At 47.3% G+C, this 14,349-nt stretch overlaps 2 protein-coding genes across 10 annotated transcripts in view; one reads left to right on the plus strand and one right to left on the minus strand.

The window, feature by feature from the left end:
- LOC105480343 (FYVE and coiled-coil domain autophagy adaptor 1) overlaps window positions 1-14,349 on the minus strand; it is an 81,151-nt gene that overhangs the window by 25,092 nt on the left and 41,710 nt on the right. For all 6 annotated transcript variants that reach the window (XM_011739027.2, XM_011739028.2, XM_011739023.3 and 3 more), the window contains exon 14: window positions 12,605-12,749. In XM_011739027.2, coding sequence (XP_011737329.2) covers window positions 12,605-12,749 — 145 coding nt within the window. The remainder of the gene's footprint in view (window positions 1-12,604; window positions 12,750-14,349) is intronic.
- Window positions 786-8,838, plus strand: LOC105480342 (C-X-C motif chemokine receptor 6). Of its 4 annotated transcripts, none has more exons than XM_011739016.3 (2): window positions 786-862; window positions 3,820-8,838. In XM_011739016.3, exon 2 carries the CDS (start codon window positions 3,841-3,843, stop codon window positions 4,870-4,872), a length of 1,032 nt encoding a protein of 343 aa, XP_011737318.2. In that variant the 5' UTR covers window positions 786-862; window positions 3,820-3,840; the 3' UTR covers window positions 4,873-8,838. The 4 variants fall into 4 exon arrangements, with proteins under 4 accessions (XP_011737318.2, XP_011737324.2, XP_011737320.2 ...); XM_011739022.3 differs by having other exon boundaries at window positions 833-919; XM_011739018.3 differs by lacking the exon at window positions 786-862 and adding an exon at window positions 1,847-2,677.

Here is a 14,349-nt window from a genome sequence, read left to right on the forward strand (position 1 = left end):
GTCAGTAATGTTAGATCATAGAGACTGACAACTAGAACTGTACTGAGATCAAAGTAGTCAACATCTGGGGAATTCCAGGAGTAGAGAGGGCAGCCCAAGGAAACCAGATGATTCCAGCCAGGCTAGGCAGGGTGGGTGGGCACTGCTTGCTGAGGTGCCTGAGTGGTGTGGGCTTAGGAGGGAGCACTGTACCAGGCCCTCTGGCAGACTCATCATCATCCTGTTGATTGGTCTGGTAATGACCGAGACCTGAGTGTGTATCTTCGATTTGCCAGTTTCTAGTTGTGTGCACTGAGGGCTGTTATTTTGGCTATGGTCCTCAGTGTTCTCATCTATAAAGGAAGGATAATATCGACTGCAGGGCTGCTATGGGGCTTAACAGCTATCACATATGCTGGAGCTGCATGTGCACACAGAACCCAGCACATGCCATGGACTTAGCATTGGCCCAGACCCCAACTGTTCCAAAAAGATGTCTGACTAGCGAATGAAGTAATTTTAAGGTACAAATGCCACCATCTTTGGTGGATGGCCAGAGCCAAACCTCCTTATTGTTCCTCTTTAGTTTACGAATAAAGCCCTGTCAGGCCCTGACAGAAGAACCAGCCCCAAAGCAGAATGAAGGGGGTGTGGGGTATCAGAGTAACCCACCCATTTCTGACCCACGTACTACACAGGGGTGGGTTGGTCATATGGATTCTGATCTGAAGGATGGGAGTAGGGGGTGGGTCTTTTATAGTAACCAGCTGAGGGCTCTTAAAAAATGTTCAGCGGAAACATGAACCACATCACAAAAGTAGAGGCAGACCTTGCTTCACGAGCAAGCTCATCTGTGGAACAAACCGGCAAAGCACCTCTGCTGGTGAGTCATTTGTCTTACTCTTTACACTGAAAAGAAGACAGGGAGGACTAACCCCAGGTATTGTTGGTATTCTCTGATTCCTGTCTGTAGTAGGGCACAGTGCACAATGCCAGGCTATGGAGCTCAGCTGCTCTTAGTTCAAATTACATCATTGCCATTTGCTACTGTGTGGGTTAAACTGGAGAAACATGAAAACTACTGAGCATGTTTCCAGGCACACAGTTAGTGCTTGTAGGCTGACGGTACTGCTAGTAATGGCATAGTCAGACCCACCCAGGGAGATAAGGAGGATCTAGTTATTGTCTATATTTGCTCAATGGATAATCTGTTTTCATTTCTTTTGCATAAGACAGGCTGTTTTCTCAGATTATCATTTATGTTATTTTTTCAATATAAATCAATATACTACTGTAGAAACTTTGAAAACTATTTTAAAAAAAGGAAGAAATAAGTCACCCATAATTCCACCAGCTGGAGGCCAACTGTTAATAAAATGTGATCATTTTTTCCAAGTTTCTAAAAGTATGGTCAGTCAAAAATCACGTAGTTTATCATGAACTCATTTAAATGAGGGCCCACAGAATACATGGCAGAGGGATTCAAGGGGTTCATGGACTCCCAGAATTGCAGGGGTATTTGTGCGTGCATGTGTGCGTGTGTGTGTGTGTGTGTGTGTGTGTGTGTGTGTGTGTGTGTATACATTATTTCTGAGAAAAGGTCTGCAGTTTTTAGGAGATTCTCAAAGGAGTTTATGGTCAAAAAAGGTTATGAATCACAATTAATTTTATATCCTTTTGACATCTATTTGTTGTAATAGTAATAGCTAATACTTATTTTGCATACTTACTTTGTTTACACTGTTCTTAGCAATTTAACTAAGAGTATTGCATTTTCCAAAATCAGTAAAAATACTTCCTAAACATTTAAGTCATATTCTATTTTATGTCTGAATTATAATTTGCTTCATCATTATCAGACTTTTACAGTATTTCCAAAGTTGTAGATTTTTTTTTAATTTCCAGAAAACAAAATAGGATTTTGATTATAGAAGATAAATGTTTTTAGCTCGCCTAGAAGGGGAAGTAATTTTTAATACTCTATTTGCACAGCACTGTCCAGGCCCAACCTGTTTACCAATTATTATACATCAAAGTTTACCAATTATTACACATGAATTTGCACAGGTCCTTTGATGAAATGTGTAATGGCAGCATAATGGACCAGTAAAAGCTGGAACAGGAGGATACCAAAAAAAGGCAAGAGCGAGTCAAGCAATAATGGGGAGCTGGACACTACTCTTAAGAGCAAAATCACCTGTTTCATATTTTAAATGACGAAAAAATATGTTTTGCCCATGTGAATCAATAATACAAACGCATCATCTGACCTACTTAATATAGTGCCCCAGAGAGCTTGTTGGGGGCAGGATGTCTACTGGCTGACCTATCACCCTTAGAGATCTAACAATTGTGGTGTAAGGGCAAGGATTGTTATTAAGCAGTCTTAGCCCAAAGACAGCATCCTTCCTTGCTAGAGAGAAAGGGCACTTTGGCCCCTGGAAAGACAGAGGCAAGCAGCAGCATCGGAGACACTGCTCCCAGTCAGGACTCAACGTCAGGGACAGAAGTGTTTCTGAGTGGATTAGGAAAGGTAACCTCATTGTTTATATGCCCTTGTCTGGTCAGGCAATATTTTGACTTTGCTGGCAGAGATTCTGTCCAAACACCTGCTCTTCTTCATACATCTTCTTGAGGTGCTGGCCAGACATAGCTCCAGGTCACTGGAAATGAGCTGCTGCATGTTGAGTATCTGCAGGTCAGTAGCAAGGGCAGGCTTTGCACTCATGGGCTGATGTTGCCGCAGCGGCCCCTGCTCCCACACCACAGGTTACATAATCCCTTGTCCTGTCTGTGGTCTTTGGCAGGGTCACAGGGCAGAGGGAAGGGTCAGAGAGAAGTGACATCTTGAAGGGCTGGTGCCCTGGGTAAGAAAGATAGCCCATCTGGCACCCCATTTCAATTGGGTCTTCTGCTTGTTAAATGAGGCCCCTAAGTCCTAACCTGCCAATCACAGGAGCTAAGGCAAGGTTCTGCTTTGGGGAAATCTACCTTTTAAGAGACTTCTTGCTCAGAAGTCTTCAGGAAATGAGACTCTGATGGTGGAATGTCATAAACTGTGTTAGATGATGAAGGGGAAAGTTTAGTTGGGAAGTGAGAACCACCTAGTGCTTTATCCATGAAGCCAGCTCAGCCAAAGTGCTGGGCAGCTGTGGGCTTTTCTATCCCTTGTTTCCCCATTAATAGCCTTTGAAAATCTATGCAATTGAGGGGAAGTAAAGGCAGGAAGGACTACCTACCCAGGAAGAGCAGTCTTGCCATCCCCAAACACCTGTGGTCTCCAGGAGTCTCCTTGATAGGAGAGCCCCCTGGTAGGGGCACTTGCTTTAGCATTCACAATTTATTAGGAAATGGGGCTCAGGATGGGTGGGCAACTGTGGCGAGGCAGGGGGAGATGAAAACAGGCATGTCCCATTGATGAGCTCAGATTATCAGTGGGCTCATCCACTGATACCCAGATTATCAGCGGGCTCAACCTTATCCATTATCAGTGTTGCTCTTCCAAAGAGCACTGTGACCACCTGGCAGCAAAGCGACTTTTGCTTTCAAAATAATTGAGCACAGGATTTTATGGAATGTGCTTAGGGGTCAGTTATGAGTTGTCTCCCACATGGGTGAGATCCTGAGAATTTTCAGGCTAATGGAGAGTCCTCGTCCTGTCTGAGCAATTTCCCCTCAGAATTGATTATCTTCAATATACTGGACTGTGCTGTTTCTACACAGCCTAGTGGGTGGGTTTAGGAGATGACTATTTGCCCCCTAAATGTGGTCAATGGGACAGCAGGAAGACAGAGAATGCCATCCTCAGCCCAAATATAATTCCTGGGTTCTGACTCACAGGTGTTCATCAGAACAAACACCATGGCAGAGTATGATCACTATGAAGATGATGGGTTCCTCAACAGTTTCAATGACAGCAGCCAGGAGGAGCATCAAGACTTCCTGCAGTTCAGGAAGGTCTTTCTGCCCTGCATGTACCTGGTGGTGTTTGTCTGTGGCCTGGTGGGGAACTCCCTGGTGCTGGTCATATCCATCTTCTACCATAAGCTGCAGAGCCTGACGGACGTGTTCCTGGTGAACCTACCCCTGGCTGACCTGGTGTTTGTCTGCACTCTGCCCTTCTGGGCCTATGCAGGCATCCATGAATGGATCTTTGGCCAGGTCATGTGCAAGACCCTACTGGGCGTCTACACTATTAACTTCTACACATCCATGCTCATCCTCACCTGCATCACTGTGGATCGTTTCATTGTAGTGGTTAAGGCCACCAAGGCCTACAACCAGCAAGCCAAGAGGATGACTTGGGGCAAGGTCATCTGCTTGCTCATCTGGGTGATATCCCTGCTGGTTTCCTTGCCCCAAATTATCTATGGCAATGTCTTTAATCTGGACAAGCTCATATGTGGTTATCATGACGAGGAGATTTCCACTGTGGTTCTTGCCACCCAGATGACACTGGGGTTCTTCTTGCCACTGCTCGCCATGATTGTCTGCTATTCAGTCATAATCAAAACACTGCTTCATGCTGGAGGCTTCCAGAAGCACAGATCTCTAAAGATCATCTTCCTTGTGATGGCTGTGTTCCTGCTGACCCAGACACCCTTCAACCTCGTGAAGCTCATCCGCAGCACACACTGGGAGTACTATGCCATGACCAGCTTTCACTACACCATCATAGTGACAGAGGCCATCGCATACCTGAGGGCCTGCCTTAACCCTGTGCTCTATGCCTTTGTCAGCCTGAAGTTTCGAAAGAACTTCTGGAAACTTGTAAAGGACATTGGCTGTCTCCCTTACCTTGGGGTCTCACATCAATGGAAATCTTCTGAGGACAATTCCAAGACTTTTTCTGCCTCCCACAATGTGGAGGCCACCAGCATGTTCCAGCTATAGGCCTTGCCAGCATTTCGAGAAGCTGCTCTGGAATTTGCAAGGCATGGTTGTGTCCTCTTGATGTGGTGAGGCAGGCTTTGTTTATAGTTTGCGCATTCTCATGGAGAAGTTATCAGACACTCTGACTGGTTTGGAATGCTTCTTCTCAGGCATGAACATGTACTGTTCTCTTCTTGAACACTCATGCCGAAAGCCCAAGTAGGGGGTCTAAAGTTTTTAAGGACTTTCCTTCCTCCATCTCCAAGAATGCTGAAATCAAGGGGGATGACATGTGACTTCTATGATCTCAGGTTCTCCTTGATTCGGACTGGGGCTGAAGGTTGAAGAGGTGAGCACAGCCCACAAAGCTGTTGGTGGTAGGTAGCACGCTGGGTGCCCAAGCTCAGAAGGCTCTTCTGACTACTGGGCAAACAGTGGAGATCAGAGCAGCCATGAAAACAAATGCTGGCACCTAACAGAAATGAGATCAGGCTCTGCCTCACCTTGGGGCTTGACTTTTGTATAGGCAGATGTTCAAATTGCTTTGATTAATCCAGAATAACTAGCACCAGGGACTATGAATGGGCAAAATCAAATTAGAATAGGCTGAGGATTCCAGTGGTCCATGGAATGCTTGAAAAATGTGCAAAACAGCATTTAAGACTGTAATGAATCTAAGCAGCATTTCTGAAGTGGACTCTTTGGTGGCTTTGCTCATTTAAAAATGAAATTTTCCAATGTCTGCCATATAAACATATGTAAATGTATATACACACACATATACACACATGCTATATATTACTAGCATATGAGTTTCATAGCTAAGAAATAAAACTTTTAAAGTCTCCAAACTACTTTTATGCTTTGGTATATTCTATTTTAATGTGGTGTGCCTGGAATATACTTTTTTGGAATACACAAAAAAGTTACTTTTGGGCTCAGAGCATGGAAAATAAATTGTAAACTTTCAGGGCTGTGCTCTGTCATGGAAATGGAATATACCAGTGATAACGACCCTGCTCTTTCACTGTGGTTTCTAACCTCCTGTCTAAAGTGTGGGGCACATTTGTTTAACTTCTAGAATGTGGTCACAGGATGAGGCAGTTTTAAATGTCAGATTTTATGCATGTTTATTAAATCCTGGCAGTCTGTTCAATAGGCTTAAAGATGTTTTTTGGGCTTATGTATCCCCAAATCACTCACCAAATACGGAGAACCAACTGACAACAGCTAATTGGAATGCACAGAGAGGCAGGCCAGAACTGACTTAACAGTGTGGTTTTGGGGGCTGAATAGACTAGAGCTGAATCCCTGCCACTCACCAGTTTGTAAGACCTTGGGCGAAACTCAGCCTCTGAGCACGTGTTTCCTTTCTTTTTGGTGAAACATGGATCATAACCACCACCTCTACGGGTTGGTGTGAATACCTGAGACACTGCATGTAAAACACTTGGCACAGTTTGCATTTGGGGAGAAAAGGTCCAAAAAATAGCAGTAGTTATTATTTCTTACAAGAACTGGTGACACAAAATGGAAGCCCTCCATGTCAGCCCTGTGGGTTAGTGAGGCAAGGGAGGGTTTATATCGTGCCTTCCAGGTGTGTGGCATACCATGTGCGCCTGGTACAGCTGAGCACAGGCTGGGCCTTTCAGAGCCCACATGATCCTCCTACTGTTTCATAAGCATGCCTAAACGCATCTACAAGCAGAGTTTTACTGTACTCAGGTCACATGGACCTCCGAGTGCTTCCTTCAACTACAAAATCTGCCCTTTTAGGGTGACAAGGCAACATTTATCTTTTAAGTGTCTTTCAAAGAGAGTTTCTGTCATTCCCCCTTTGTGCATTCATGTTAACACGGAACACTTCTGACAGAGGGGCCACCAGTCCCTGGTTTCCCTGACAGTGTCCTGACCCAAGGGACAGAGGCAGAAGTAGAGTCAGGAGACGGGGCCCAGCAGCATCTCCACGAGTCCCCATGGAGAGATGCAGCAAGGTGTGATGAGAATGCAGGCTCTGGGCTCACTCTGACAGTGTTCAGTGTTCAGTCACAGCTCCACCACTGTGTACCCCTGTGCAGGTGATGCAGCACCCCTGACCCAAGCCCTGGTTCACCACCTATGCCATTGGCTCATGGTGGCTTTCCCTCCTGGGGTGCTTGTGAGCACCATGCTTGGGCCTGCCTGGCCACAGCAACAGAAAAGCAGCCACCTGGGACCGTGGGACTTTCCCTGTCCAGGTGCCTGCCCTCTCCCAGGGTCCCTGCACTGGCCTTTTGTAGCTTAGGAAAGCCCTGCCTGCCTGGCCCCAGGAACAGCACAGCAGCAAAATCTTTCTTTGCCTTCCCTGCCTCCTCAGCCACTAATTGATCCTATGCCTCTGGGCCCTTACCTGCCACTCTTTGGAGTAGATGTCAGTTTTCCAACCCCTTCCCCTGGGTAGGGGAATAAACGCTGGCACAGCACGTGCAGATTACAGGAGGCCTTCATGTCTTGATTTCACTCCATCCACACCACAGCCCAGGAAGCAGAAGATGCTGTTGGTACAGGCTCCATTCCACAGAGGAGACTGAGGTCATGTGCAGGGCAGAGCCAGTTCCCAACCTCAGCCTACCCTTCTCCCTTCCACTTGGCTCTCCCCTCCGCTCGTCCACACCAGCACATGGTGTTGGAGGCCTGGTGGGAGGGGATCAGGCTGGGTGTGGGCTCTGCTTGAGTACACACTGCCTTGGTGTGGCCTCAGGGTTGGAGGGTAAAGGATGTGCTCTTTCCCTATTTCCCTACCAAGTTCCCAACACCTGGGGGTGGCTGTAGTACTTATGGGCTCCAACCCCTTTAGAGATATGGCAGAGGCCACTAATGGCCACATCATCTGAGATGTGGGGAACACAAGATGACACTGACTCTAGGGGCTACCTGAGAGCTAGGGGCCCAGGTGTCCTCCGTGGGTGTTCTGGACTGAGGAGATGGTGCCACAGAAGAGAAAAGCCTGGAGCTACCCCTACTGGAGGGGTGGAGGCAAAACAAAGAGGATGGGGACCAGGAGTGGTCAGGGCAGTCACTCTGGCCTCCTCCTCCAAGGGGCTCTCAAAGCAGCACCCCCTTCCAGCTGCCCAGTCCCTGTTGGTCCCTGGTAACTAATGCCATTTTGTAGGAGGCCTGGCACTATCATCCCCATTTTCAGATGAGAAAACTAGTTCAGACAGATTAATGCCTGCCAAAGCTCATACAACAGAGCTAGGACTACAACCTCACTAAACAGCCTTTCTTTGCCCAGAAATTTTGGCTCCAGGAAGGTTTCCTGCCACTGACAAGCCACAGGGTACCTGTCACCTCTGTATTCAGCTGAAGGCAGAGATCTTGGGGAAGCCCACGTGCAAGGTGGCTTTGTAACCTTAACCATTCACCATATCCTGTTCTCATTTTGTTTCTGAGATAGCAAGCGTCAAATCTCCCGGTGGGTGACAAATCTACCACAGCTCCCCTTAACACTCTGACCATGAAGCGCCTGTTCTGAAGCAATTACTGGCAAAGACGCTCCGAGGGTTCAGGGATTGTTTCTGTGCGAGAGTTTGTCACTTAGGGTCATCTGGGTATCTGAAGGATCTTCCTTGGAGGAGACCCCTGGGCTGCGCAGTGCAAGGTACTGAGGCGGTAGCGGTAGCATGCACAGCTCAGCCCCTGATGACACAACATCAGGAAAGCAACATACCTCCATGAAAGTCTTCCCAGGCTTTAGGCACTGGGCTGGGCTCAGTGCTCCACACACAATTCTCATGCAATCTTCCTAACACCCCTAGGGTGAGTGCTGTCCCAGTCTCTTCGGTAGAGGGGAGGAAACTGAGTTCGTGGGCTGCACTGCCTAGAGCCACGGAGCCTGGAGGTGGCAGACCAGGCATGTTTGGTTCTAAAGTTCGAGCTCTTCACCACCATACTGTCTGTTCATCTGGTAGCTAGAGGGGGAGGCCGGGCCTCAAGGAGGCCATGACTGGGTAGAGGCTGAGCAAATGCTGAGGGAGCCACAGCCCAGTGCCCGTGCCAGCCCTTACCCCACAGGCCTGGTTCACCAGCTGACAAAAGCTTGGTTTCCTTCTGTGCTTCAGTCCAGAGAACAGCTGGACACCTGGTCAGGGAGATGGTGGAGGGTGAGCCCGAGTGACTGAAAAGGGGGTGTGCGCGGGTGTGTCTGGAGGGCTACAACGAATACCATCTTTTCTCCAGAAGTCAGGAGCTGTGCTCCTGCTCCGCACAACCATTCTAGCTCTGAGCCATGCACAGGGACCACTGGGAGGTTGCTTAGGGGGTCCCAGCATCAGGCCACATCTCCCTGGCAGGCTGGACTTTGGGACCCCCTTCTGACCCACCTCTGCCAGGAAGAGGGGCAAGGCAAACAACTTCCTTAGCCCCAAAACTGTGTATGTGTGCAAAAGAGCGAACATGAAGGCAGGGGAGATGGGCAAAATGGGGACACGGGATCGAAAGAAGAGAGCTGAACTCTTCCAAATGAATCTTAAGCCAGCGGACCGGAGGGAGGAGTCCAAAGCCTAGTTCTGGCACTTCCAACAACAGAAGTTATCCAGCCTCCTGAGGCTTCAGCTTCTTTGCCTATAAAATGAGATAATTCCCACTCCCTGATGGGCTGCACAGAGACTAGTGAGGTCACGTGTAAGAGCAGCTGGTGCAAGGAAGGCGCTCAACAGCATCACTCTCAACAACACTACTTCCAAGTGGCCTGATATTCCTCACGAATTCGGACTTAGTGTTTAATCTCTCCCGGATCCCTTCTTACCTTGGATTTGCTTATTTTTTCCCGAAGTTTCTTGCCAGGGATGCTTACACAAATCTAGGGCTCTAGATCTCCCACACTTTCTCAGACTCTTGGTGTTTTCGGTTTAGGTCTTAAAACTTAGGAAGAAAAAGAATGTAGGAAAAAGCTTCCAGAAATGCTTGGGTTTATCTCTAGCTAATGCACAAAAAAAGTATCTGACAATGCAGCCTTTAACTGACTGGGAAGGGTGGGTCTTCACCCAAACAGAAGTGCAGGGATTACAGGTTCCCATCAGTTAGTCCCACATCCTCCTTGGTGGCCGTGGACCAGAACACTGGCAGTTTCCTTTCCCTGGAACAGTTCCTGATTTCCCAAGACCAAAACCACACATATTTGTCAGCAGTCAGAATGCCTTCTGTTTTTGTTCCTACTGGGCAGGGGAAGGTGAGGGGTGAGGAGAGAGAGAGCTGTAGGACAGTCACTTTCTCACTCAGGCTAGAGGAGGCAGCAAGACACTTTCAAGCCAGAATGTCCTCCCAGGCCCCCAGGTTCCTGGTCCTGCTCACTTTACCTCCTACCATCTACCCACTTGGCTTTCCAGGTGATGGAGGCAGAGTATGGCTTAGTGCTAATGGAACGGAACATGCCCCAGGGACCATTGAGACATGGGGGTTGGGAGAACGCTGCAGACTTACATGGTCAGGGGTTGGAGGGGTGTCCCAGCAAGGAAAGGAAAAGCCCCAAGTCACAGAAGCGACAGTAGTAGAGATGATCTTGGGTCTGGTGAGTTTGGTGATCAGGCTGGCTTTATCCATGAAGCTATATAACATGGCGAGTTCAGTCATTCTCTAGTCAGGGAACAGAGGGTTGTGGAGATACACGTAAGCCCAAAGTCCCTTGCACTGGCAGCATCATGAAGAGTAAAGACATGCAGCAGAAATCCTGAATGATCAATCTGACAGATCAGCCTTAGCCTTCCTCTGAATTCTGGGCAGATCTCAATGTGGAAGCAGAAGCATCATAGAATGTCCTTAACTAGAGGGAAAATGGGTCAAGAAACGTCTGGGACCTGGGACCCACATAAATTCTTTCTTGAGGTTCTGAACAGCCAGTGCTTTTTTGTAACCTGCTCTAAAGGCGGACAACAGGGGCTGAGAAACATCAAGCAAGGACCTCCTTTTCTTATGGGTCTCATGTCATAAACTCTTGACATGTTAATATGGTGGTACTTTATACAATTCATATTTTTAAAAACTGACCTTGTAAAACTCTCCTTGAAAACCTTGTTGGCAAATAGCTACACTAGAAAAATGAGAAGGCCAAGGGAGAATAAGTACTTAAGGATATCCTTGCCGTGGCTGCTTTGGCCCTCGGAAGCCTGCTCGCCTGTGTAAGCTGCAGCATTCTTGCAGCAGTCAGGAGGGTTCAGTGGATCCAGGTCACTGATTAAAAGCAGCATAAAATACCAGTGCTAGGGCAAAGTGCAGGCTAGGTGAGTGGAAAGTCCCTTGGGTTCCACAGGGTATAGAGTAATAGGCCTGTCCATATTTTTCTTACTGCTAAAACTTTGAGACTTTGGGTGGGTTTATCTGCAGCTAAAGGGACCTCTGAGAGGACGCATCTATCAGAGACAATTGCAACTAAATCTGAGCTTCATTTCTCATGGCATCCTTACCAAGCCTGATTAGTGTTTCCAAACGATGAACTAAACTCACTGTGCTGGAGCCTCATGGATGAAGCCAATCCAATCACCAAACTCAAGACCCAAGACAGCCCCTACTCACTATTTCCTCTGTGACTTTGGGCCTTGCCTTCCCTTCCTGGAACACCTTCCTCTGAAGCAAGCTTAGCCAACCCATGGCCCACAGGCTGCATGCGCCCAGAACTTTGAATGTAGCCCAACAGAAATTCATAAACTTTCTTGAAACGATATGAAATTTTTTCTGGGGGGAGGGCGATATTTTTTTAAGCTCATTAGCTATCGTTAGTGTTAGTTTATTTTATGTGTGGCCCAAGACAATTCTTCTTCTAGTGCGGCCCAGGGAAGACAAAAGAATGGACACCCCTGCTCTGATGCGTTTCCTGACAGTATTAGCCTGCAGTGTTCTCCCAACCCCTACACTCCTGTGGTCCCTAGGGCATGCTTCATTCCATTGGCACTAAGCCACACTCTACCTTCATCACTCGGCAAGCCAGGTGGGTAGGTGGTAAGGTGAGCAAGACCAGGAGCACAGGGGCCTGACAGCAAGGCTTTTAAAGAGCAGCATGTTACTCTGAGCAACTGCCAAAGGTGGCCCAGCAAGGGTTGCTGTTATAGGCTGAATTGTCTCCCCATGCCCCAAATTATTCACATGCTGAAGCCCTAAGCACCTGTTCCTCAGACTGTGACTGCATTTGGAGATGAGGCCTGTAGAGGAATGATTAAGTTAAGATGATGCTGTTAGGGTGGACCCTAATCCAATGGACCAGTGTCTATAAGAAGAGGAGATTGAGAGACATGGAGACACACCAGGGGCATGCAACAGGGACAGTCACATGAAGAGGCAGCAAGGGGGCAAATATTTGCAAGCCAAGGAGAAGAACCTTGCAGGAAACCAGCCCTGCCAGCACCTGACCTTGCAATTCCAGCCTCCAGAGCTGTGAGAAGGTAAATTTCTGTTATTTAAGCCACCTGGTCTGTGGTATTTTATACAGCACCCAAGCAAACTAATACAGTCGCTCAAGCCAAGAAAGACAGGCCTTAATGGTGATGCTGAAACCTGGGGCCACTGACATCTCCCAGGAGCTCTCTGCAAGGCTCAACACTGACCACTTTCTGAGCGCCTGATGCTCTTCAAGGCCATCGCAAGCACTGTTCTCAGGCACCTTCCCTTAGGCAAGGACAGTCAATCCTGCTTCCAGTGTCTCACTTTCCTCATCCTTTGATAAGAAAGCACAGGGGCCAGGCCTGTAATGAGCACTCAGGAAATGGGGGTGACCTCTACTCACTGTTCAGCCACATTTGGGTCAAGAGAATCAGTTTCAGTGGGTGTTTCAGGCAACGAGGAGCCACACTCCTGTATCTGGCACAATTCCTCATCTGTGATGATATCAAACACAGCGTCGTCCGGTGGCCTGTAGTCTGTATTTGCTCCTGGGCAGCAGCGGCAGATCAGGAGAGAAGAGACACAATACACTGTTATGCACAGGCTGGGTAATGGCCTTTGGGAAAGTGAGAGAGTGCAGCTATGCAGAACAAGCTGCTGAGGCACAATTTAATTGGTCACTCAACTGACAGCTATTCTGTCCAGAGTTGAGAGAAATAGTTGGTTGCTGGGACATTCCAAAAAAGTAGAGGAAGGCTTACAGATGAAATGGAATGTACAACCTAAGAGACTTCTCAAAGTCAGGGGCTTAGAGAGGTTTCAACCTCTTGCATATTCTCTGAGGTCCCTTATTTAGAAGGAAAAATCTTATTAAGAAAGAACCTAATAACAGAAAACACACTTCTATGCCACTAAATCCTTGCTCCATAAGACACAGGCAGTACTTATTCATGTATTTTTGAAAGCAGGAGTCTGTCTGACCTGCATTTTCCCTTCATCCACTGATGTGTGGGAAAGAACCTCCAAGTGCTCAAGAACTTGCAGCAGGCACTGGGTTTCCAACCAGGGGCCTTGTGTCCGACTGTGCAAGCCACTTAGTAGGAAGGCCACTGTAGGAATGTTCCTGTACCAGTCATCTGCCCGCAAACACTCTCCAGCATGTCATGGAAAAATGTGAGAGCAGGTTTGAGGCAAAAAGAAAAAAAGACCGGGTGCGGTGGCTCATGCCTGTAATCCTAGCACTTTGGGAGGCCGGGGCGGGTGGATCACTTGAGGCCAGGAGTTCAATACCAGCCTGGCCAACGTGGTGAAACCCTGTCTCTAATAAAAATACAAAAATTAGCCAGGTTTGGTGGCAGGCACCTGTAATCTCAGCTACTCGGAAAGCTAAGGCACGAGAATCACATGAACCCAGGAGGCAGAGGTTGCAGTGAGCAAAGATCATACCATTGCACTCCAGCCTGAGAAACAGAGCAAGACTCTGTCTCAAAAATAAATAAATAATAAATCAAAAATTTAAAATGAGCAGACAGGAAATGTCAAAAACCAAAACAAGTGACCTGAGCACTCTGGGGTCACTAATGAGTCAGGGCAAGCCCATGCAAAGTTCCTGGGGTGTTTAGCAAGAAAAATGGTTCATGTGAGCTTAAAGTTCCCAGCTGGACCTGCCACATGACCACTAAGTCAGGCCCTGCTTTAGAAGTGAAGTCCTTCTTCTTGTCTCAAGTCTGTATAATAGAGAGCTTGAGGCATAGGCTGAAAAAAGGGGCCAGGGATTGGTTTTTTCGATAGACCCAGCCACACTCCTGAACCTGCCTTGCAAGGCTGGCACAGGGAAGGGAAAGCAGACAACAGGGATCTAAAATGATGTCCACTGACATAAACCGAAGACTTAAATAAATAGGAAGTTATAACATGTTCATGGACTGAGTCAATTTTATTAAGATGTCAATTCTCCCCAAACTGAACTAGAGATTCAATGCAATCTCAATTTAAATATCACCAGGATTTTTTGTAGAAATTGACAAACTGATTCTAAAACTTATATAGAAAAACAAAAAACCTAGAATAGCCAATACTTTGATAAAGAACAAAACTGGAATCACTCTACGTGATGTTAAGATGCTTTATAAAACTATGGTCATCATA

This window comes from Macaca nemestrina, chromosome 2 (assembly GCF_043159975.1).
Source record: "Macaca nemestrina isolate mMacNem1 chromosome 2, mMacNem.hap1, whole genome shotgun sequence".
In the NCBI taxonomy this organism is placed as follows: Eukaryota; Metazoa; Chordata; class Mammalia; order Primates; family Cercopithecidae; genus Macaca; species Macaca nemestrina.

Coding starts and splice junctions, on each gene's coding strand:
- LOC105480342 (XM_011739016.3), top strand. CDS start 3,841: ATGGCAGAGTATGATCACTATGAAGATGATGGGTTCCTCAACAGTTTC.